At 36.6% G+C, this 23,073-nt stretch overlaps 1 protein-coding gene across 2 annotated transcripts in view; it reads right to left on the bottom strand.

Moving 5' to 3' along the window:
* Positions 1–23,073, bottom strand: part of NSD (Nuclear receptor binding SET domain protein) — a 442,610-nt gene that overhangs the window by 19,981 nt on the left and 399,556 nt on the right. For both annotated transcript variants that reach the window (XM_090392494.1, XM_090392492.1), the window contains exon 16: positions 12,973–13,171. In XM_090392494.1, coding sequence (XP_090248620.1) covers positions 12,973–13,171 — 199 coding nt within the window. The remainder of the gene's footprint in view (positions 1–12,972; positions 13,172–23,073) is intronic.

A 23,073-nucleotide genomic window follows, 5' to 3' on the forward strand; every position in this document is an offset into this window, starting at 1 on the left:
GGAATCCATACTGGTGGTCGCTTAATAACCGGGTACTTTCAAGGTAGATTAGGAGGTTGAGAGTTGACGATTTTCTCCATTACTTTTGATAGGACTGAGGTGATTGAGATGAGGCAGTAGTTAGATGTTTAATTCAATCCATTCCTAAAAAGGGTGATTTGTCACCCTTTTTAGGAATGGATTGAATATAGGCCAGTTTCCAGGTTTTGGGATATATACTAGTGGAGTAAGAGAGTGTGTACAGGTGGCATAAGATAGGAGTCAGTTCAGATGCACAGACCTTCAGGATAATTGGAGGAATTCCATCTGGGCCAGGAGACTTTTTAGTGTCTAATTTAGATTTGTGATGTCTTTTTGGCAAAAGGATAGGGAGTATTGTATGCTGGGCAGTTGGAATGACTGGAGGACATTTGCCATTGTCAGTTATGTGTGCATTGTAGGCAAAGTATGATGCCAGGAAATTGCTTTTTCTATGGGTGATGATGCAATTGAGCCATCTGGGTATAGTAGAGGTGGGAATGGTGTAGGGCAAAAGTTATGGCCAATTGCCTTGGCAAGAGACCAAAAGGCACGGCTGCCATTTGGACAGGCTGCAAGCTTTGTGCTTTTGGCCCGTTCAAATTCTGTTTTGGAAGTATTGATAATTTTCTTGCATTTGTTATGGGCTTCAGTATAGGTATTGAATGAGGATGGGGTTCTTGATTTGAGCCAGTTGTGGTATGCCTGATTCTTCATTTGTACAGCCTTGGCACATTTTTTGGAAAACCAGGGTTTAGTTAGGGGACAGCAGGTCTGAGTAGTGTGGAGAATATATGTTTTCACGCCAGTGAGGATCACTTTGGTGATGCGTTCAGTGCATATGTTTGGACTGGAAGACCGGAAACAATAGTCTAGCCATGGGAATGAAGCATAGTAGTCTCAGAGACTGTCCCATTTGGCACTGTTATAATGCCAAACTACTCTTGTGTGGGAGAGATAGTGTAAGCGTTGTTGTATGGGGGAGATGAGCTCTAAGTTGAGCACTCACTACATTCACTGCATATTTGGAGGGGTCATTAGTAAGGAAGAGATCTAGGGTATTTGGGGAGTGGTTTGGGTTATCTGGTATTCTGGTTGGTTTTTAAACAATTTGTGTGAGGTCATTGGTGACTGCAAATGTTTCAGCATCTCTCTGCCTGCAGGATCTGTATAACTGGAAGAGGAAAGCCAATTGGTGTTATGGACGCTGAAATCATCCAGGAGGATGATTTCACTGTTAGGAGAGTGAGGCTGGAGAAAATCAAGTTTTAGGGAGAGGAAATGAAAGAGTTCGGAGTGATTGGTGGTATTAGGAGAGTGACAGAGACAGCAGATGAATTTGACTGAGTGGGGGAGGGATATCTTCAGCCAAAGAAGGTCAAAGTCGGGTGATTCTAAGTTAGTTGCTCTCTGGCAGGGTATGTCAGAGCAGATATACGCACAGATGCCTCCCTTGGGTCGAAAGGACCTAACTATACACTATTTAACCCCTTTCGACCCAAGGGAGGCATCTGTGCGTATATCTGCTCTGACATACCCTGCCAGAGAGCAACTAACTTAGAATCACCCGACTTTGACCTTCTTTGGCTGAAGATATCCCTCCCCCACTCAGTCAAATTCATCTGCTGTCTCTGTCACTCTCCTAATACCACCAATCACTCCGAGCTCTTTCATTTCCTCTCCCTAAAAGTTGATTTTCTCCAGCCTCACTCTCCTAACAGTGAAATCATCCTCCTGGATGATTTCAGCTGTTAAGATTTCAGGTTAAGATGAATAGTGCTGGGGGAAGGTGAGATTTCAGTTTCTGTTAAGAAGAGTAGGTGGGGTTTGGTGGACTGCAGATGGTAGTGGATGCTATTAAGGTTGGAGTTGAGGCTGCGGATGTTGGTGAAGTGGATATGCAGGGTTCTATGAGGCATGGATTTGACCCCAAGGGTCTTGCACGTTTCCTATGCAGTGTCTGCATGCTGGTGTCCTTGGTGGCTGCTAGTGGCGTCACTTGGTTTTTGTACAAGTTTGGATTGTTTGTAGTCTATCACCCAACTGTTGTCTCCATTTTGGTGTTTTTCTTCTAGTTGTCTTCGGAGTTGGCGTCTTTTTTCTCTCTGGGCAAAGGTTAAATCGGGCCGAGCACATATGCGCGACTGGAGACAAGTGTCCTTTTGCTTGTTGTTTATCACTGTTATAAATTTGGTTGTGTTTATAGGTGAGTCACAGGTCACTTTTACGAGACGTGGATAGTTTGTTCTGTCCTTTCTTTTGTTTATGGGTCCGATACGATGGCATTTGACGATATTTCTGGGATCGAAATCGCATTCTCCTGCAAGTTTGCCGATGTCTTCTTTTAGGGAATTATCATTTTCTGTCGGAAAGTTGAGGATAACAGCGCTGAGTTTCCTATTTTCAGCCTCGAGTGACTCGTGTACCAATGATGTGATTAGGTCACGAAGTTCGTTAGCAGGCACGGGTGCACTTGGGGTCGGGCGCTGATAGTCTCGAGCTTGGTTTCCAACTTTCCAATTTTGGAGGGGAAGGTATTGATCATGATATTAAGCTTGTTCAAGGTTTGTGACTCTTTTGCCTAGGTTTAGTATCTGTTTTACAGAAGGGAGGCACATCGTACAGAAGTAGGGCTGGTTTAGATCGGTGAAAAGCTTGTGCGGCAATTCATTTATTTTCATGCAAAAAATATGTATCCAGTTGCAGCAGAAATTGCACAATATACTATGCCTTTTTTTCCCCTTCTTTGATTTTGGTTTCACAGCTGCGGCATTTCGTAATGTCATTCGATTTGTTGGTGGCTGGCGATGCTACGCTAATGGGACTCGAGGTAATCTTCTGTCATTTGCTTTTGTTACTGCCATCTTTATTTCAGACAGTAGGCATAGCACTTTCATGTGGCTGTTTTTTTTAGTTGTAAAATATAGCAGTTTTAATGGACTATCGGTACTTACGATTTCTGCTGTAGTAATGAGCTGCTACTTTTGCTGCTTATTTTGTACAAAAAACACTTGCAGTTACGATAAAATGCAGGAGCACATATAGAAGTTAAAGGAGAATGGGAAAATACAGACGAGATCTTATCCTTACTGATTAGATGATGATAGACAAATAATTGTCTATCATCATCTAATGTCTGGCATATATTAATAAAAAACTAAAAAAAAAAAAAGTGTCAAAAAACCAGAAGCCAGTCTAAAAAATATTAATGGGAAAATTCATAGTACTAAATCATCCTTTGGAAGAGCACTTCATATGATGCATGCACACACACCTTCTTCAGCACCTCTTTAACTGATAACCTCTCACAAACTTTTGACTGCGAACTTAGCACAAAACGCACTGAATCCTGTTGTTTGGGAAAACAATAAGGTTCGGCTTTCCCAAACAGAACCTGTACAAATATATTCCTGAAAACTAAACAATACTGAAAAATCACCCAATGCTTTTTTTTTTTTTTTTTTTAAACTCTTTGCTTAGTGTGGTAAATCATATTCTCAGTTTATTGAAAGTTTAATAAACTGCTATGATCCAGAGGTCCTTAGTCATTTGTAAAGACAGTTGCAGATTTTCAAGTGACTTGCATTCACTTCCATCATTTTTTCCCCACTGGATCTTCTCTTCACAAACCTGGCAGTAGTCATCTTGTTGCTAATTTAATCTCTCCACAATCTTTCATCTCGCAAAAGGACCAGCCGAGTGTCACGAGCAGATTTTTATTTATCATTTGTGGAATACCTGTTCTGTTTACCACACATTTTAGTAAACCAAACCAGCAATATCATGACTGATCTTGTGAAATGTTTTTATTTCCTTTTTACTTATGTTCACAGTGAAATACAACATCCATTCCTATAATACTGAATCTGCAGAAGTTCATTTCTAAGATTATAAAGCTGAAATCTGTTTTCTGCAAAAATAAAATGCAAAATAATCAATAAAAGCTGTTTGCCTGCGAGAGACTATTAAAGAAATAGGTGATGCTCTTAGGAACTTCAACCCAATCAAAATGGCTGTTGATATGTTAGTTCTGTGAGACTATTTCTTAGTCTCCTGTTCATGCTTAGAATTGATTTTCACACATAGTGATATTGATATTTTTAGATAACTAAGAATAATATCTAAAATCAAGTCTTTAGGCCCAAGATCTGAGGATGAGTCCCACGTGTAAGTTTTATACATCCAAATTTGAGGTTGAGACAAAAGTTGCTTTTTCCAGTGGATTCTGTGATGGTTATCCAAAGCATAGTCTGCAATATCTGAGTAATTTCACCAAAACTCATTAAAAATGCATATAGGGCTTGGAAAAAAGTTATAGCCATATAAATCTCTAAAAAACACACATAATAATCACAGTAATGACTATTTAATTCGTAAATAGTGAAATATTTATGAATTAAAGTCATTACTGTGGTTATTATGTGTTTTTTAATGATGAATTCACCACAAGTTTCGTTTTATATATATATAAAAACATAAATCTACCCCCCCCCCATATGTGGGTAGTCGAAAATGCACTTGCATTTTGTGCTTTGTTGCACCAAATTCTGCATGGTATTATTCATCTATCTATAAATGGCACTTTATTTAGCCATTTTATAGAAGAGCCTCCTGCATCACAGGCAACATTTCAGATATTAAGAGCTCAGTTTACTTTAGTATGATAGCCTCATGTCAGGTCAGTATGACATTTCATTGTTTATCAACACTCCACTCAGACACTTATGACTAAATTCAAGCTGAATCTCCTTTTTGTATCTCAGCCTGTTTCAGTTCATTACAAAAACACTATACATCAGGAATTTGATGAAGACAGAAATTTTTAATTACTTTCAAATGATTTATCAATTCTGTGATGAAATGAACTATAAGAATGATTAAATTATTTTCTAAAAGAGCATCCCTTGCATTACATCATCGGCTTTTTACTGCAGTTAAATTAAGACACAAACAATACGTGTGTTAAACATATATTGAAAGAGAAATGATATAAGAAGAGTAATTTTTGACATGCCTTTAGAGAATCTTCATGTTTACTTTAAAAATTTTTTGATGAAATGACATTAGAAAATATAAACAGAATTCTTAAAACAATAATGAACTATAAAAGGAGTTTAAGGGCTGTCAATTAGATCAAAAATGCATTGGAACTTTTCTTCAGAAGGGGACAGAATAGAGATAAAAATATGGAATATTGACAATTAAAAATAGTATGAACCCAACTCAACTATAGCTTCTGCAGATGCTAAAAAACTTGGTATACATTTTTGCTCAACACACTACTTAACTATACAAATCCCAACTCTGTCCAACCATGGAATATTGCTCCCATATTTGGGGTGGTGCACCAAAATCCTTGAGATTGCTCGATTCTATTCAGAAGATGGAAATCCAGATAATTAATCATCCCTTTCTCACAGACATTCAGTTTCTGTGTTGTACTTCTTCTACAGATATTTTCATAGACATTGCTCTGCTGAATTGGCCATTATTCCTCCACTCTCCTCCAAAATCATTAAAACAAGAGATGCAGCTAACCAACGCTCTTTTACAGTCATTCTTGAAACTCACCAAACCAACTTCACTACCTCCTCTTTCATTCCATCTACTTCTGTTCTTTGGAACAGTCTCCACTACTTTGCCTTCTCTGAAGATTACAACTTTAGTTGTTTGAGCAAAATGTGAACAGATTCCTCCTTTCTTCTATTCCTCTTGCCCACACACAAAAGACCTTGTGGCCTGTTGTGTGTGGATTATATACGCACACACACACACACACACACACATTATTTCATCTGATCTCTCCTAAAAATCAAATTAATTCTCTTGCACATCCTGGAGTGTAAAAAGTTCCTTGCACCTGCAGTTTGGCCTACTTTGGATAGATTGGTAGATCAGTTAACATTTGCTTTGAAGAACACAAAAATTACAACTGTGATCATCTTTATCACAAGTCTGGACTAGCAGACCATGCTCTGGATACTCCTCCACATAGGATTAAATGGAGGAAGACAGTGGTTTAACAAAGATGTTGCTATAGGTCCAAAAGACTATTTTTAGAATCAGCATCTGCTATGAAGCACTCCCAAACCTCAACAAGTATGGTTACATTAATTTTCCAAAGACCTCAGATAGCCTGACTTCTCCAAATTAACTTGAAGGTTAACCAGCCTATAGCAGGCACTTAGGACATCAGTTCTGTGTCAGTTACAACATGATTAAATTAAAAATGCCAAGAAATTATATTCATGTTTAATTCTTTATCCAAGTGTAAGCAAACAAAGTTTGTGTGTGAAGTAACTAATGTTTTAGTCAAAAAGATACTTTATGACTAAAATCATTAATTTGTAGTCCGAAGATGCGGGATGTAAAAAACAACCAAAACATTAGTAAGTTTCATAAACTGATTTATTTTTTTCCTTCTTGGTGTTGTCTATACTATGAAGCACTATTATGAATAATCAACAACACCAAAGCCCTTTTGATACATATATTTGGTGTTTCACTACACTTAACACTAAGTTTTTCTTACTTTTTTTTAATTAATATATTTTATTAAGAAAGAATGGGTACACCACTGATTTTCTGGCAATGGATAGTCTGGCATCTCCTTTGGTCTTGACAAAATTACTAGAACACACTTGAAATTCCCACAATAACCCAACTAGTTCATTGGGCAGTCACAGATGTGCATTGTGTGTGTGTGCATACTTAATTATTCAATCTGCATCTGATGGTGATCTCTTGATTTTCAGCGATTCTTAACCTATTCTGCAGACATTTTTTAACCCTAGCCAGGGCTTCTAAAGCAAGGAACAGTTTACAGTTGTGGTGGCAATGTCAAGTGTAGGCACAAGTCCATATCTACTTGAACTGTATTATTTATACTTAGCATTTCATTTAATCACTTAATTCACATTTATGACAAATCAAACTTTACACACTAAAGGTACATTAACTTCCCCATAGAAACTTAAATGATAAGGAATCCACTAAAAATGACTATTCATTCCTTATATTTATTTTCTTTGTTTCTTAAGGAAATCAATTAGAACTCTCACCTTTTTTCTTCTATAACTGTTACTTTTTTTTACACAATGTATATCTCTCCCCTAGCTATTATTTTTCTTGTATCCATCAGATGTTTGCTTCATATTTAGATACAGAAGAAAAGCAAATAAGTGAACAGCATCAAAAGAAGCATTCTGGAATAATAAACTACTAATGACTTCAGGAATAAATAAACAGGCTGAAATAAGGATAATAAAATCATATGTGTAGTTCATATTGAATAATGGATATCAGACATGGACATATACAAAATTCATAATAAGGAAACTGCAGGCCTATGAGATGTACTGCTATAGATGAGTACTGAAGATTTTTTTTTTTTTGAAAGGAGAAAAAAAACAACTAATGTATTGAAGTTAATGGGAACTGAAAGAGCACTCACTAAGGGCAAGATGGCAGGACAGAAGATCAGCAGGGAAAATGTCTCTAGAAATATTGAAGGAAAAATCAGAAGGAAGAAAATCTTCTGGTAGACCATGAGCTTCTTAAGTTAATGATTTAAAGAAATGGATGGCAGGCACTCTGGCATGCTATATTTGGTAACCTCCACAAATTGGAGAAGCTACTTAAGAAGAAGAAGAATGATGCTACACATCCAGGTATCACAAACAACAGTTCAGCAAATAAGATACATTTAGTAGCAGTGCAAGAACACTAAGGCAAAGTTTCTTGTCCACTTGTCTACTTGATGTACTCAGCATTAAAAAGTTCATAGGTATTTAAATTCAATGATGTAATAAAGTGTACAGCTTTCCAATTTTTGTTGATGCTAAATTGTTTCCATTGATAACTTCAACTGTGAAGTGACGTTAAACTTAATGGCTTTGCTAGTCTTCTATTAATAGCAAAACTCTGAGCACTGCTGCTATATTCTTCTTACAAGATATAATTCTGACAAACATAATTTTATATGGATGGGCTGGCAATTGGGGATTTAGCTGACCAAATTGTATTCTTATTGGCTTAAACCAATATAGAATATGATGGTACAACATGACAAAATTTCATGCCGGATGGGGCTTGCCTGGTTAAACAAGGCCTGCGTTGTTTTCGCCAGGGAACCAGGACGAACAGCAAAAAGTCAGCTACTGGAACAAATCTGAAAGCACACCGCAACTCAACATCACCAGAATTAAAGATTGGTACTATCAACATAAGAAGCCTGAATGGCAAAGGAATGCAGCTAGCTGAGGAATTAGATAAGTACCAGATTGATATAATAGGGGTGACTGAAACAAAAAAAGACAAAAACTGGTGAGATCTTTCTAAGCAATAAATACAAAATGTTATATTCAGGTAATGACAATCAAAGAAAAGAAGGAGTAGCCATAGTATTCAACACAAAATACGAGGCTAATCTTCTTGAATGGCAGGCAGTCTCAAGTAGAGTGATATGGGCAAATATCAGAATGGGGAATTGGACAATGAGACTTATTTGTGCCTATGGTCCCACGGAAGGGTCTACTAAGGTAGAAGTGGGGGAATTTTTTGATGCTTTAGAAAAAGCAACTGACACAATGAAAAAGGAAAGGTTGGTCCTTGTTGAGGATCTAAATAGCAGAGTAGGAAATGATTGTCAGACATAAAAAAATATTTTGGGAAAATTTGGAGAAAAGAGCAAAGTTAATAATAATGGCAAATACCTGTTGGATTTCTGCTCAGGACATGGACTGGTTATTACTAACACCATGTTCCAACGTTAAATGTGCACAAATTCACATGGAGAGAAGAGGCAAGGAATAAGAAAAGTCTCATTGACTATGTTATTGTTGATAGTGATAATAATGCTGGAGGTTTAATGGATTTTTTACAACACTCAGAAAGGATTAAAAATAATTTAATACTTCCTATATTTCGTCCTAGTCACTAGGACATCTACGGGGATTACAAAAATAACTAATGTAACATAACACAAATATCATACAATACTAAGCCCAACCACGTGGGTGACACTAAAGTCCTATCTAGGTGGAGCACCCTCTAAGGGCGGTTGTAGGTAGCCTGGAATATAAAGTAGGATCTCTGGCGATGAGTGTTTCCCAAATTTTCGGAAGCTTAATGCAACCGTATTTATTAAAATTTGGTTCATTTCTAAGAGCTGCTGCTGCTTCTAAGAATAGTCTCTCTTTCTTGAATTTGCTGTGATGGAGCATGGTGGTTTGCTTCCATGATACTCTGTGGGTGGTGTCCAAGACATGGTCAGCCAAGCCTGAATGACCGTAGTTGTGTTTACAGATGTAAGACTTGTGTTCCTCTAGGCGGATGGATGCTGATCTGCCTGTCTGTCCAAAGTACGCCAGCTTACAGGAACAGGGTACTTTGTAAACTCCAGGCAGAGAGAGAGAGGAGGGAGCTGATCTTTTGTAGATCCTACAAAAGATCAGCAAAATATAAAGTAGGATCTCTGGTGAGATCCTACTTTATATTCCAGGCTACCTATAACCGCCTTAGAGGGCGCTCCACCTAGATAGGACTTCAGAGTCACCCATGTGGTTGGGCTTAGTATTGTATGATATTTGTGTTATGTTACATTAGTTATTTTTGTAATCCCGTAGATGTCCTAGTGACTAGGACAAAATATAGGAAGTATTAAATTCTTTTTAATCCTTTCTGAGTGTTGTAAAAAATCCATTAAACCTCCAACATTATGTCTTCACAGCACTTAAGCCTCTATACATGAAGTGTTGATAGTGATGTTTTCTCCCTGGTGCAGGACACCAGAGTGTACAGAGGATTTGAAATTGGAAGTGATCACTATTTAGTCTTGAGCAGGATAAAATTGAATTTCATATTGAAAAGAATAACATGTAAGAAAGTTTTAAAGCAAATAAAAGTTGAGCAGCTCTCAGATGTGAACTGTAGACTAAAATACAAAAAGATTATTGAAAACAAAATGAAAGAGTTTGAGAACAGGAACCAAATCTTGGAGATTCAGTGGCAAGCCTTGAAGAAAACCCTGATTGATTCAACCAGAGAAGCATCTGGTGAGGTTGTCTGCAAGTATAGAAAAATCAGAACTCCATGGTGGACACAGGAAGTTAAAGAGGCAGTGAAGGAAAAGAAGAAAGCATATCAAAAGTTCCTGGCAAATAAGTCAGCTTTTGCTTTTAGAGAATACAGAGACAAATGTAAGAAAGTGAAACGCTGTGTAAAACTAGCTAAACAAAAGTCATGGGAGGACTTTGGCAAGAACATTGAAAATAAATATCAAGAAGGTGGCAAAATATTCTGGAGGTTGTTGAAGAAGCTTAGAAATGTAGGAAAGAGTGCTGTAAAAGGAGTTACAGATGATAAAGGTGACATGAAAACAGGAGAAAAAGATATCCTTGAAGTGATTAATGGAGTAATTACTTCGAAAAATTGCTAAATGAAACAAGCAGTGATAGCACAGTGGTAAAAAACACTCAACAGGCATACAGTCAGCAATACATATATATACTTGAAGTAGAAAAAGCCATCAAAAGCTTGAAATGTGAAAGGCAGCAGGAGTAGATGATATTCGACCAGAAATGCTGAGGTATGGTGGTATAAAAGTCTTACAGTGGCTGCACTGCATAGTTCAGAAAGCCTGGACAGAGGGATAAATTCCCGATGATTGGAGTAGAGCTCTGATAGTGCCCATATATAAAAAGAGAAATAAAACTGAATGTGAGAATTACAGAGGTATTTCCCTATTGAATGTTCCTGACAAGATCTATGCAAGTATACTTGAGAAACGGTTGAGAAGAATTGTGGAAGAAAAGGCCACATAGAGGCTGTCAGGATCAGATCTTCACTTTACGACAAATAGTTGAGAAAGCATGGGAATATAACAAAGATATGTATTTAAGTTTTGTAGAGGTGGAAAAGGCATATGACAAGGTGCCAAGAGACAAGCTATTCGAAACGTAATGTTATATGGTGTCAATGGGGCATTATATCAAACAATACTTAGTCTTTATTTGAGTTGTAAGTCAGCAGTTAGAATTGAAGGAAGTACAGGAAGATGGTTTAATGTTAAATCTGGTGTGAGACAAGGATGTACATTATCCCCTGTGTTATTCATTATCCATATGGATCACATTATGAAGGAAAGTGGTATTAAACATTATATTAGAATTGGAGATGTTAATGTCAGCTCTTTGCTTTATGCAGATGATGTTATACTTCTAAATAAATCCACTGCAAGTTTGCAAGATTCCCTGACTAAATTGAATAACTGTTGTAATAGATATGGTATGCAGGTCAGCATTAAAAAGACAAAAACAATGAAAATAGGTAGAATCATTGAAAATGTCAACTGTGTTGTGAATGGAGAACCTGTGGAACAAGTAAAACATTTCAGCTACTTAGGCACGATTTTTAGTGAAGATGGTAAATTAAATATGGAAATAGACAACAGAATCAACAAAGCTGGTATGGTAGGCAGTCAACTGAATAAATTCATATGGAACACGAGAGAAATTAGTCAGAACACTAAATTAGCTGTATACAAGACAATGTTCAAACCAATTTTAACTTATGGATCTGAGAGCTGGGTCAGAAGTAAAACACTTGACCAAAGACTAGAGACCGCAGATATGAGAGTCCTGAGAAAGATTAGAGGCGTGAACAGATGGCATCAATGGCAATATCATATTAAAAACAAGGATATTAGTAAAGAACTTGACATTTCAGCATACAGGAATGCGTTAGCAGAGCTAATCTCAGGTGGTATAGTCACTTAAACAGAATGGGCGAGGAAAGATTAGTAAAACAAGTGTTCTCTGCCAGGTTGGCAGGAAAACGACCCAGAGAAAGGCCAAGAAAGAAGTGGATTGATACGGTACAAAGTGCCTTAGATGATAGAAATATAAGATCTGATAATGTTGGAGTCTTGACAAGTAACAGACTGATTTGGAGGAAAATTGTAGATAGGAAGTTAGTAATAATGTAAATTTTTCATGTAGTACTATCATATCCTGTACACCCCTTGAGGGTACATGTCAGGAATTTGATGATGAAGATGTATACATCTTTTATTCCAATATTAACTAACTATAAATATAGTGAAAGGTTATATTTTGACCAAAAGAACTATTGAAATTGATTTTAAAAAAACTGAGTAAGAAAACTGACGTTTCACCAACTGTACTGTTTGGCTTCCTGAGGGTAAAATTAATAGATGTAAAACAACGTAAATTCAAAAACAATAAATATATTCTTTAAACAAAATTATGTAAAGATATTAAAATGTCTTTACACTACTATAATCTGTATGATACTATATAGAAATAAGCCTTATTGTCTAATTTCCTTATTCTGAAATTTTGAGCACACTATTTCATTTTGAAGTACTTGCCAGTCAGGATGTTTTGTCTTTTGTGTTAAGTGTTAAATACTATAACCACTGTTTCTTTACAATATCACTATATGACGAAATATAACCCTGCCCCCACCACCTTCATCTCTTTATTTTTGTAATGCCAATAATGTTGGCAATATATTTCTCGACTTACTCTCGTATCTACACCTCTTTTTCACAGATAATGCAAATGCTCAAGGACTTGTCAATATTTATCCTGATTCCATCAGAGAAGTAGTGGTGGACCTTCGTCCTGGCCATATCTTTGTGTCATTATATTTGATTATGCTATATTTATATTTGTGCATGGTTTAAGCAAATAGTGAATACAATTTTGTCTGTAAAAGTCAAAAATTGTCAACACATTCTTATTTATTTGGTATTCAAGCTGGACACCTAGTAATGAGATATAACCACAAGAAGGTGAGAACTGGATGTTGGTCAAAGCTTCACTTTGCTCCTTCTAGATACATAGCCTGTGATTCTTAAATCCCTAAATATCCTTTTCATCTACATATGGAAACTTTTTCATTCACACATACAAATATGCAGCAACTTACCATAGGGAGGCTTAGTTAGTCCAAGACAACTAAGATGATAAGCTTTTGGACATCCTTTCCGATCACACATGACTATTTCCCCACCTTCACAGCATCTGAAGCATTCATCTTCATGTTTACGGGGTGGATGTGACTTCCTCTTTTTTTTTCGCAGTAAGTTTTCTTTTGCTTTTTTCTCTTGGCTGGTAGTTGTGGCAGCCTGTGGGAATACATAGTCATTAAATGAGCATTACAAATAAAAACGTTTTTATCAATTAAGAAATAAATTTTCATTCCTGGCTTGAAGTTTCATTTTTTTTTGGGGGGGGTATGTTGTTTCACAAATTTTGATTTATTTGATTAATTTTGCCTGGCCATTCATCTAACCATATACAAGAGTTATTCAAGAATTCTTGCTAAACCTACAGACTATTGAAATGCAATATTTGGAATTCTTACAAGAGGTTGAAATTGTTGAAACATTCCAATTATTTGTTTTAATCAGACTATATGCAGGGACATAAAGGGGGAAAAATATGCATTAAAATGGACAGAGTTTAATGACAGTTGGTATTTAAAATCTCTAAAAATTTGTTGAGCTCTTTCAATTTGTTTTAACCATAAAAATTGTAATAGAAAAATAATGTTTGAGATGCTTGTCAGATTTTTACATCTTAATTTTGCATCTATAAAGCATGACCATAACTTCATAGAGCTCTTTGAATGAGAAAGTTTGTTACTGATACCAATTCTCATGAACAGAAATGTCAACAATTAAAAATTCAACAGTGAACAATTTCAAATTGTATTACAGTAGCCCCCCCCCCCTTATTCATCAGATGGGGATATGTTCCAAGACACCTCACAGATACATGAAATTGAGGATAGTACCGAATCCTATATATGCAATGTTTTTTCATATACATACATACCTATGATAAAGTTTACTTTATAAATTAGGCACAGTAAGAGATAAACAGTAAATAATAAGATAAACAAAAGTTATCCGAATGCAAATGGAATCTTGGCAACCTCAGCATACTTTTTTTATTATTTATTATTTTATGAAGTCAAGAACTTTCACCTTTTTCACTTAAAAGGAAGAGCTTTATGTCTTCTCTTTGGCACATCCAAATTGCCAGCATCATTCATTATTAAGTAAAATAAGGGTTACTTATATGAACACATGAACGAATGTAAGTGAAAAATGGAAGATTCTGAAGGAAAGCATAATTACTGCTACAGAATTACAATTAGCCAAAAAAGAGGAGGAAAGAGAGAAAAGAAAACACCATGGATGACGGAAAATATTTTGAGAAAATTAACAAAAAGAAGAAAGCTAGTTAACAGTAAAACAGAGGAGGGAAAAAGCAATATAAAGACGTGAATAGGGAGTTACAAAGAGAGAGAGAGAGAGAGAAGAAGGAAAAAGGAACAGTGGTTAAGTGATTTGAGTAAAGACAAAACAGCAAAAGCAGAAAGAAATGACATAAAATGTGTTTATATAAACATTAATATGATGACAGGAAGGAGAAAGATACAAAAGACTGAAGCATTCAAGAATGAAAGAGGTGAAATTTTGATAGAAAAAGAGAAGTTATTACAGAGATGGGAGGAATATGTAGGTAAACTGTATGGAGAGAATCAAATGAAAGAGTATAGTGGGCAGGGTTATATATACATCATGAGGGAGGAATTGAATCTAGCAATTCAAAAGATGAAGGAAAATCCCCCAGAATAGATGGTATACAGATAGAACTTATAAGAAATATAGGTGAAAAAGGTATGGCAAATTATTAGCAGAATTTATGAGGGAAGGAATTACCAAGGGAGGTTAGAAGATCAATTTTTATCCCCATTCCAAAAAAGATGGAAGTGTTTTAGACTGTAATAATTTTAGAATGATAAGTCTTATAACTCACACAGCAAAATTCTGGCACAAATAATTTTGGAGAGAATTAAGAGTAAAATAGAAAAAGAAATGAATGAAGAACAGTTTGGTTTCCGAACCAATTAGAGAGGCTATAACTAAGAATTATTGGGGAGTTGGAAGTTTTTTCCCACTTGGTTAGACTATAATAAATTTAGTTTAATTCTTTATCCAAGTGTAAGCAAACAAAGTTTGCACCTGAAGCATCTTCAGAACTGAGGCAACTCAAGGTAAAGGTGGACCAAGCTCTCATCACTACTTGTCTTAGTATCTCCCATAATGCAAAGCACATCTCCTTGCAGACATGTATACTGCTAAGCATTAAGGGAAGGGCCACTACCAGGACCGGTTTCGACCTTTATTGAGGTCTCGTCAGTGGGAGCCAGACCCAGAGGTGGAAGCAATAGAGAAGTCACCTTTACCTGTACGAGTTGCCAAAAGGTGACTCACCTTATTATTAAATCACTCTGGATTTAGAGAAAGATGTTGGAAGTTTTTTCCCACTTGGTTAGACTATAATAAATTTAGTTTAATCCTTTATCCAGACTGGCACAAACTTTGTGCCGGTTTGGGTAGTGGCCGTTCCCTTAATGCATAGTATTATACATGTTTGCAAGGAGATGTGCTTTGCATTATGGGAGATACTAAGACAAGTAGTGATGAGAGCTTGGTCCACCTTTACCACGAGTTGCCTCGGTCCTGAAGATACTTCAGGCGCAAACTTTGTTTGCATACAGTTGGATAAAGGATTAAACTAAATTTTATTATAGTCTAACCAGGTGGAAAAAAACTTCCAACATCTTTCTCTAAATCCACTAAATCCAGAGTAATTTAATAATAAGGTGAGACACCTTTCGGCAACTCGTATAGGTAAAGATGACTTCTTCATTGCTTCCACCTTAGTATCACCACCTCAGGGTCTGTCTCCCACTGACGAGACCTCAATAAAGGTCGAAACTGGTCTGGATTGTGGCCCCTTCCCTTAATGATCAGCAGTATACATGTCTGCAAGGAGATGTGCTTTTGCATTATGGGAAGTAGTGATGAGAGCTTGTCCACCTTTACCACGAGTTGCCTCAGTTCTCAAGATACTTCAGGCGCAAACTTTTTGCTTACACTTGGATAAAGAATTAAACTAAATTTACTATAGTCTAACCAAGTGGAAAAAACTTCCAACATCTTTCTCTAAATCCAGAGTAATTTAATAATAATATGAGACACCTTTCGACAACTCATATAGGTAAAGATGACCTGCATTGCTTCCACCTAGTATCACCACCTCTGGGTCTGGCTCCCACTGACAAGACCTCAATAAAGGTCAAAACCAGTCTGGGTAGTGGCCCTTCCCTTAATGCATAGCATTATACATGTCTGCAAGGAGATGTGCTTTGCATTATGGGAGATACTAAGACAAATAGTGATGAGAGCTTGGTCCACCTTTACCACGAGTTGCCTCAGTCCTAAAGATACTTCGGATGCAAACGTTGTTTGCTTACACTTGGATAAAGGATTAAACTAAATTTATTATAATTATTGGGGAGAAAACACTAAACTATGGTGGAAAGGTGTTTTGGGGGTTTCTAGATTTTGAAAAGGCATTTGATGCAGTGAAACATAAAAAGGCTTTTTGATATTCTCAAAAATATTGACATTGACTAGTATGATTTGGAAATCTTAAAGAGAATATATTGGACACAAACAGCGTCAGTATGTGTAAATGGAGAGGAAACACTAGAATTCCCAGTGGAGAGAGGAGTTAGACAAGGATGTAAGTTATCAGCATTATTATTTAACCTTTATAGTGAACTGATGCTTAGAGAGGCACTTGAGGATGTAGAAGAAGGAATAAAAATAAATGGAAGAATCATCAATAACTTAAGGTATGCAGATGATGTAGTGGTGATTGCAGAAAGCGAAAATGGATTACAACAAATTGTTCAAAGAACTGAAAACTCCAGTAAAGAGTACGGACTGAGGATTAACACAAAGAAGACCAAGATAATGATAATGGGCAGAAAAATAGGAGATAATGCCAAGATAAGATGTGGAGGAAAGATTTCAATATTTAGGTAGTTGGATCTCAGAGAAAGGAACTTCAGAGTTGAATATTAGAAATAGAATAGGTAAAGCTAAATCAGCATTTATGGAAATGAAGAGAATTTTAATAAATAAGAATATTAAAATAGGTGTGAGAATTTGAATAGTTAAAGCAATAGTCTGGAGTATTGCAAGTTATGGAAGTGAGTCATGGATGCTCAGAGAGATATGGAACGAATTAATGCATTGGAAATGTGGTGTTATAGAAGGATGGAAAATATTAGCTATACAGAGAGAATATCAAATCAAGAAGTTTTAAGAAGAGTTGGAATGGAAAGAACACTGCTTAAGAACATTATGCAAAGAAAGACCAGATTCTGAGAGGATCCTCAGGACATCTGACAAGAACTATATTACAAGGGAAAATTGAAGGGAAGAGAAGACATGGAAGGCCAACCAAAGAATGGTTTAATGGCATCGTGGAATGGACTGCTTTAAGAATGATGGAGGCAACAGACTGAGAGAAATCGAGAAGAGCTGCTGATCTGCTACAACCCTCTTTTTAGAGGATGCTACCTGACGACGACAATATGAACACAACTTTCCTCCACATCAAACTACTCAAAATAGCCTACAATTTAGAACTTATGAATTTTCTATTACTAAAAGAAAAAGTCATACAGTTTTATTTAGGCAATGCAAAATTACATAGGCAAATTGGATATTAGATCCAACATTACTCAAAAGCCCAATGTTTAGAAACTAAAAGTTTTTTAAGTTGACCTGAGAGCTTATGAGAATACGCCTCGGCATTCCCAAGTTGCCTTAGCTTGCACTACTTGACTTTAAGTAACTAAGGCGACTCGGGCTGCCAAGGATCATATTCTCATAGATCTCAGGCCAACTTTGAAACGTTCAGTTTCTACAAGCATTCGGCTTTAAAATAATGTTGGATATAATATCCACTTTGCCGATATAATTATATATATATATATATATATATTTTTTATTTATGGAATTTTCCATTTAATATTTTTGGACAGGGGTTGACTGCAGATAAGGAACCCACAGATGGGGGGGGGGGGGGAGAGACTACGGTGTATGTAAACAATTACAGATCCTGCTAAGCCTAATGTTCATTGTGAAATTAGTCCTAGGTTTGAGAATGGTTGATAGATCATCTTCCCCCCCCCCCTTATAATTAAGATGGGAAATAATCTTTCAATTGGGTTTCAGAAGGTCTTTCACTGAGAGTATATTAAACAAGTAACGGAATGAAATCTAGATAATCATAAATATATTTCACAATAGCTTTTTTCTGTATGCTGTTCATGTCAATAATTAAACCCGAAAATGTATTGTAGGCATAATTCGGGTTTAATTATTGACATGAACAACATACATAAAAAAAAGCTATTATGAAAAATAATAAAATAACACACACACACACACACACACACACACACACACACACACACACACACACACACACACACACACACACACACACAGGGTGTCTCAAAGTCCTGAAATATTTCAATAATTCATAAAAATCAGAAAAATTGGTATATTAGAGTGTGGTTTGCACAAAAGTGAAAGAAGGGGGATTTTTTATGGCAGGAAGAAAAAATTTAGTTCAAATTTTCCATGTAGAGGGTGCAGTACCACATGCCTCATTTGCAAATACGTGCAAATTACCAGTCATTGGGATGAACAGAATTATTTTTGTGAAAAGAAAAATTTGTTGTTGTGATGCTTATATTGGTGAAAAAGGTACTGTTATTGAAATTGTTTTATGTAAGTGGAGGAATCAGTAGCGGAAGCTTTACGAAAGTTTCGAATGCTGAAAAAAGAGACTACAGTCTCTAATACGATGCTTTGAGGAAATTGGAAATTTGTCAGATCGCCTTTGCACCAGCAGACCAGTGTTATCCGAAGTCCATATCGGTATTGTGGTATCACAAATGTATGCCCTAGCGGCACAATTAACAAGCAATGCATGGGAAACTGCAAGGATCACAGGCATAACAAAAACATACATATTCTACATCCTTGATGGTGTGCTAAACTCGTATTCATACAAACTGCAATCTCTTCACCAGCTCCAAGTGACATCACTAAGAGGGAGGATTCGAAATGTGGGCTTTGACAAAAGTCGCAGAAGATCCACAATGGCTGTGCATCTTCTGGACACATGAAACACATTTTTCATTATGTATGCGTATTAACTGTCCCATGCAATGAAAAATGCGCTTCATCTGTCCGGATGTTGAACAGCCATTGTGGATCTTCTGCAACTTTTATCAAAGTCCACATTGTGAATCCTCCCTTTTAGTGGTATCACTTGGTAACAGCTAAAGATGATGTGAAGATGAAGACATCTGTGGCAATAGTGCACACAAACTGTCTGCTGTTAAATTCTGAACCATTTGCAAGTGTTCGTTGTGAAAGGTACTCAAATGCTTACTGTAGCTGTCTTTCTATTAGCCTCATATTATATGAATGGCAGAAGATGATAGTCATCCACTTAGAGGGCATTACTTATAGTTGAAGGTGGTCAATCAGTTATGGAGATAACCTTGATATTAAAAAAAAAAAAAAAAAAAAAAAAAAAAACCGTGAACCTTGTGGGACTCCCTACTCTTGGGTAAAGGGGTAGGGAATATGAGGTTCCCACTCAAACTTGGAAGATTCAGTTGGATAAGAAGCTCTTCATAAAAAGAGAGAGGTGTCCTCTAAGATCAAAGTTCTACACTTTTTTTAATATCAGGAATCTCCAAGCAGTGTTATATGTGCTTTTTCCATTTCAAAGAAAACTAATACTAAGTGCCTGTATTTTGGAAAGGCATCTCTAATGGGGTGCTTAAGAGTCAAAGCTATGTAACTGAGAGGAGACCTCCACATAATCTTTAAAGGAATGCAGAGAAATGACCAGGGCTTCTGACCTAATGTCCAATCCCCACCTTCTCGTGGTGCACCCTATTGGGTATCTACCTGGGTACTGAACGAACGAGGATGGGGTGGCAATTTGGGATTTGGCTGACCAAATTGTATTCTAATTGGTTAAATCAAAATAAAAAATGATGCTACAACATGACAAAATTTCATGCCGGCTGGGGCGTCGCTCGGTTAAACAAGGCTCCCGTTGTTTTCGCCAGGGAACCAGGGCAAAGAGCGAAAAGTCAGCTACTGGAACAAATCCTAAAATACACTCCAACTCAACATCAGAGTTAATGATCGGTACTATCAACAAAAGAAGCCTGAATGGCAAAGAAATGGAGCTAGCTGAGGAATTAGATGAGTACCAGATCGACAAAATAGGGTTGACTGAAACAAAAAAGACAAAAGCTGGTGAGATCTTTCTGAGCAATAAATACAAAATGTTATATTCAGGAAATGACAATCAAGGAAAAGAAGGAATAGCCATAGTATTCAAGACAAAATACGAGGCTAATCTTCTTGAATGGCAGTCGGTCTCAAGTAGAGTAGTGTGGGCAAATATGAGAATGGGGAACTGGACAATGAGATTTATTTGTGCCTATGGTCCCACAAAAGGTTCTACTAAGATAGAAGTGGAGGAATTTTTTGAGGCTTTAGAAAAAGCAATTGACACAATGAAAAAGGAAAAGTTGGTCCTTGTTGGGGATCTAAATAGCAGAGTAGGAAATGATTATGAGATATAGAAAAATATTTTGGGAAAATTTGGAGAAAAGAGCAAAGCTAATAATAATGGCAAATATCTGTTGGATTTCTGCTCAGGACATGGACTCGTTATTACTAACCATGTTCCAACATAAAAATGTGCACAAATTCACATGGAGAGAAGAGGCAAGGAATAAGAAAAGTCTCATTGACTATGTTATAGTTGATAGTGATGTTTTCTACCTGGTGCAGGACACCAGAGTGTACAGAGGATTTGAAATTGGAAGTGATTACTATTTAGTCTTGAGCAGGATAAAATTGAATTTCATATTAATTGAATAACATGTAAGAAAGTTTTAAAGCGAATAAAAGTTGAGCAGCTCTCAGATGTGAACTGTAGACTAAAATACAGAAAGATTATTGAAGAAAAAATGAAAGAATTTGAGAACAGGAATCAAACCTTGGAGATTCAGTGGCAAGCCTTGAAGAAAGCCCTGATTGATTCAGCTAGAGAGGCATGTGGTGAAGTTGTCTGCAAGGATAGAAAAATTAGAACTCCATGGTGGACACAGGAATTTAAAGAGGCAGTGAAGGAAAAGAAGAAAGCATATGTTCCTGGCAAATAAGTCAGCTTGTGCTCTTAGAGAATACAGAGACAAATGCAAGAATGCAAAACACTGTGTAAAACTAGCTAAACAAAAGTCATGGGAGGACTTTGGCAAGAATATAGAAAATAAATATCAAGAAGGTAGCAAAATATTCTGGAGGTTGTTGAAGAAGCTTAGGAATGGAGGAAAGAGTGCTGTAAAAGGAGTTTGAGATGACAAGGGTAACATGAAAATGGGAGAAAAAGATATCCTCGAAGTATGGGGTAATTACTTTGAAAAATCGCTAAATGAAACAAGCAGTGATGACAGCACAGTGGTAAAAAACCCTGATCAGGCATGCAGTCGGGAATACATATCCATACTTGAAGTGGAAAAAGTCATCAAAGGCTTGAAATGTGGAAAGGCAGCAGATGATATTTGACCAGAAATGCTGAAGTATGGTGGTATAAAAGTCTTACAGTGGCTGCACTGCATAGTTCAGAAAGCCTGGACAGAGGGACAAATTCCCGATGATTGGAGTAGAGCTCTCATAGTGCCCATATATAAAAAGGGAAATAAAACTGAATGTGAGAATTACAGAGGTATTTCCCTACTGAGTGTTCCTGGCAAGATCTATGCAAGTATACTTGAGAAACGGTTGAGAAGAATTGTGGAAGAAAAGCTTGGTGAAGAACAAGCTGGATTCAGGCCAAATTCAGGCCAAATTCAGGCTGTCAGGATCAGATCTTCACTTTACGACAAATAGTCGAGAAAGCATGGGAATATAACAAAGATCTGTATTTAAGTTTTGTCAATTTGGAAAAGGCATATGACAAGGTGCCAAGAGAGAAGCTATTCAATACGCTACAGTTATATGGTGTCAATGGGGCATTATATCAAGCAATACTTAGTCTTTATTTGAGTTGTGAGCCAGCAGTTAGAATTGAAGGAAGTACAGGACAATGGTTTAATGTTAAATCTGGTGTGAGACAAGGATGTACATTATCCCCTCTGTTATTCATTATCTATATGGATCACATTATGAAGGAAAGTGGTATTAAACATGATATCAAAATTGGAGATGTTAATGTCAGCTCTTTGCTTTATGCGGATGATGTTATACTTCTAAATAAATCCGCTGCAAGATTCCCTGACTAAATTGAATAACTGTTGTAATAGATATGGTATGCAGGTCAGCATTAAAAAGACAAAGACAATGAGAATAGGTGGAATTGTTGAAAATTTCAACTGTGTTGTGAATGGAGAACCTGTGGAACAAGTAAAACATTTCAGCTACTTAGGTATGATTTTTAGTGAAGATGGTAAATTAAATATGGAAATAGACAACAGAATCAACAAAGCTGGTTGGTAGGCAGTCAACTGAATAAATTCATATGGAACACGAGACAAATTAGTCAGAACACTAAATTAGCTGTATACAAGACAATGTTCAAGCCAGTTTTTACTTATGGATCTGAGCACTGGGTCAGAAGTAAAACTTGCCCAAAGACTAGAGACCGCAGATATGAGAGTCCTGAGAAAGATTAGAGGCATGAACAGATGGCATCAATATCAATATCATATTAAAAAATGAGGATACTGGAAAGAACTTCACGTTGTCAGCATCCAGGAATGTGTTAGCAGAGCTAATCTCAGGTGGTAAGGTTACTTAAACAGAATGGGCGAAGAAAGATTAGCAAAACAAGTGTTCTCTGCCAGCTTGGCAGCAAAACGACCCAGAGGAAGACCAAGATATAGGTGGATTGATACAGTACAAAGTGCCTTAGACGATAGAAAGAAATATAAGATCTGATAATGTTGGAGTCTTGACAAGTAACAGACTGATTAGGAGGAAAATTGTAGATAGGAAGTTAGTAATGATGTAATTTTTTTCATGTAGTACTATCATATCCTGTACACCCCTTG

The sequence above is a fragment of the Typopeltis vanoorti genome, chromosome 5 (assembly GCF_054136105.1).
Source record: "Typopeltis vanoorti isolate ZY-2024b chromosome 5, IOZ_Tvanoo_1.0, whole genome shotgun sequence".
NCBI lineage: Eukaryota > Metazoa > Arthropoda > Arachnida > Uropygi > Thelyphonidae > Typopeltis > Typopeltis vanoorti.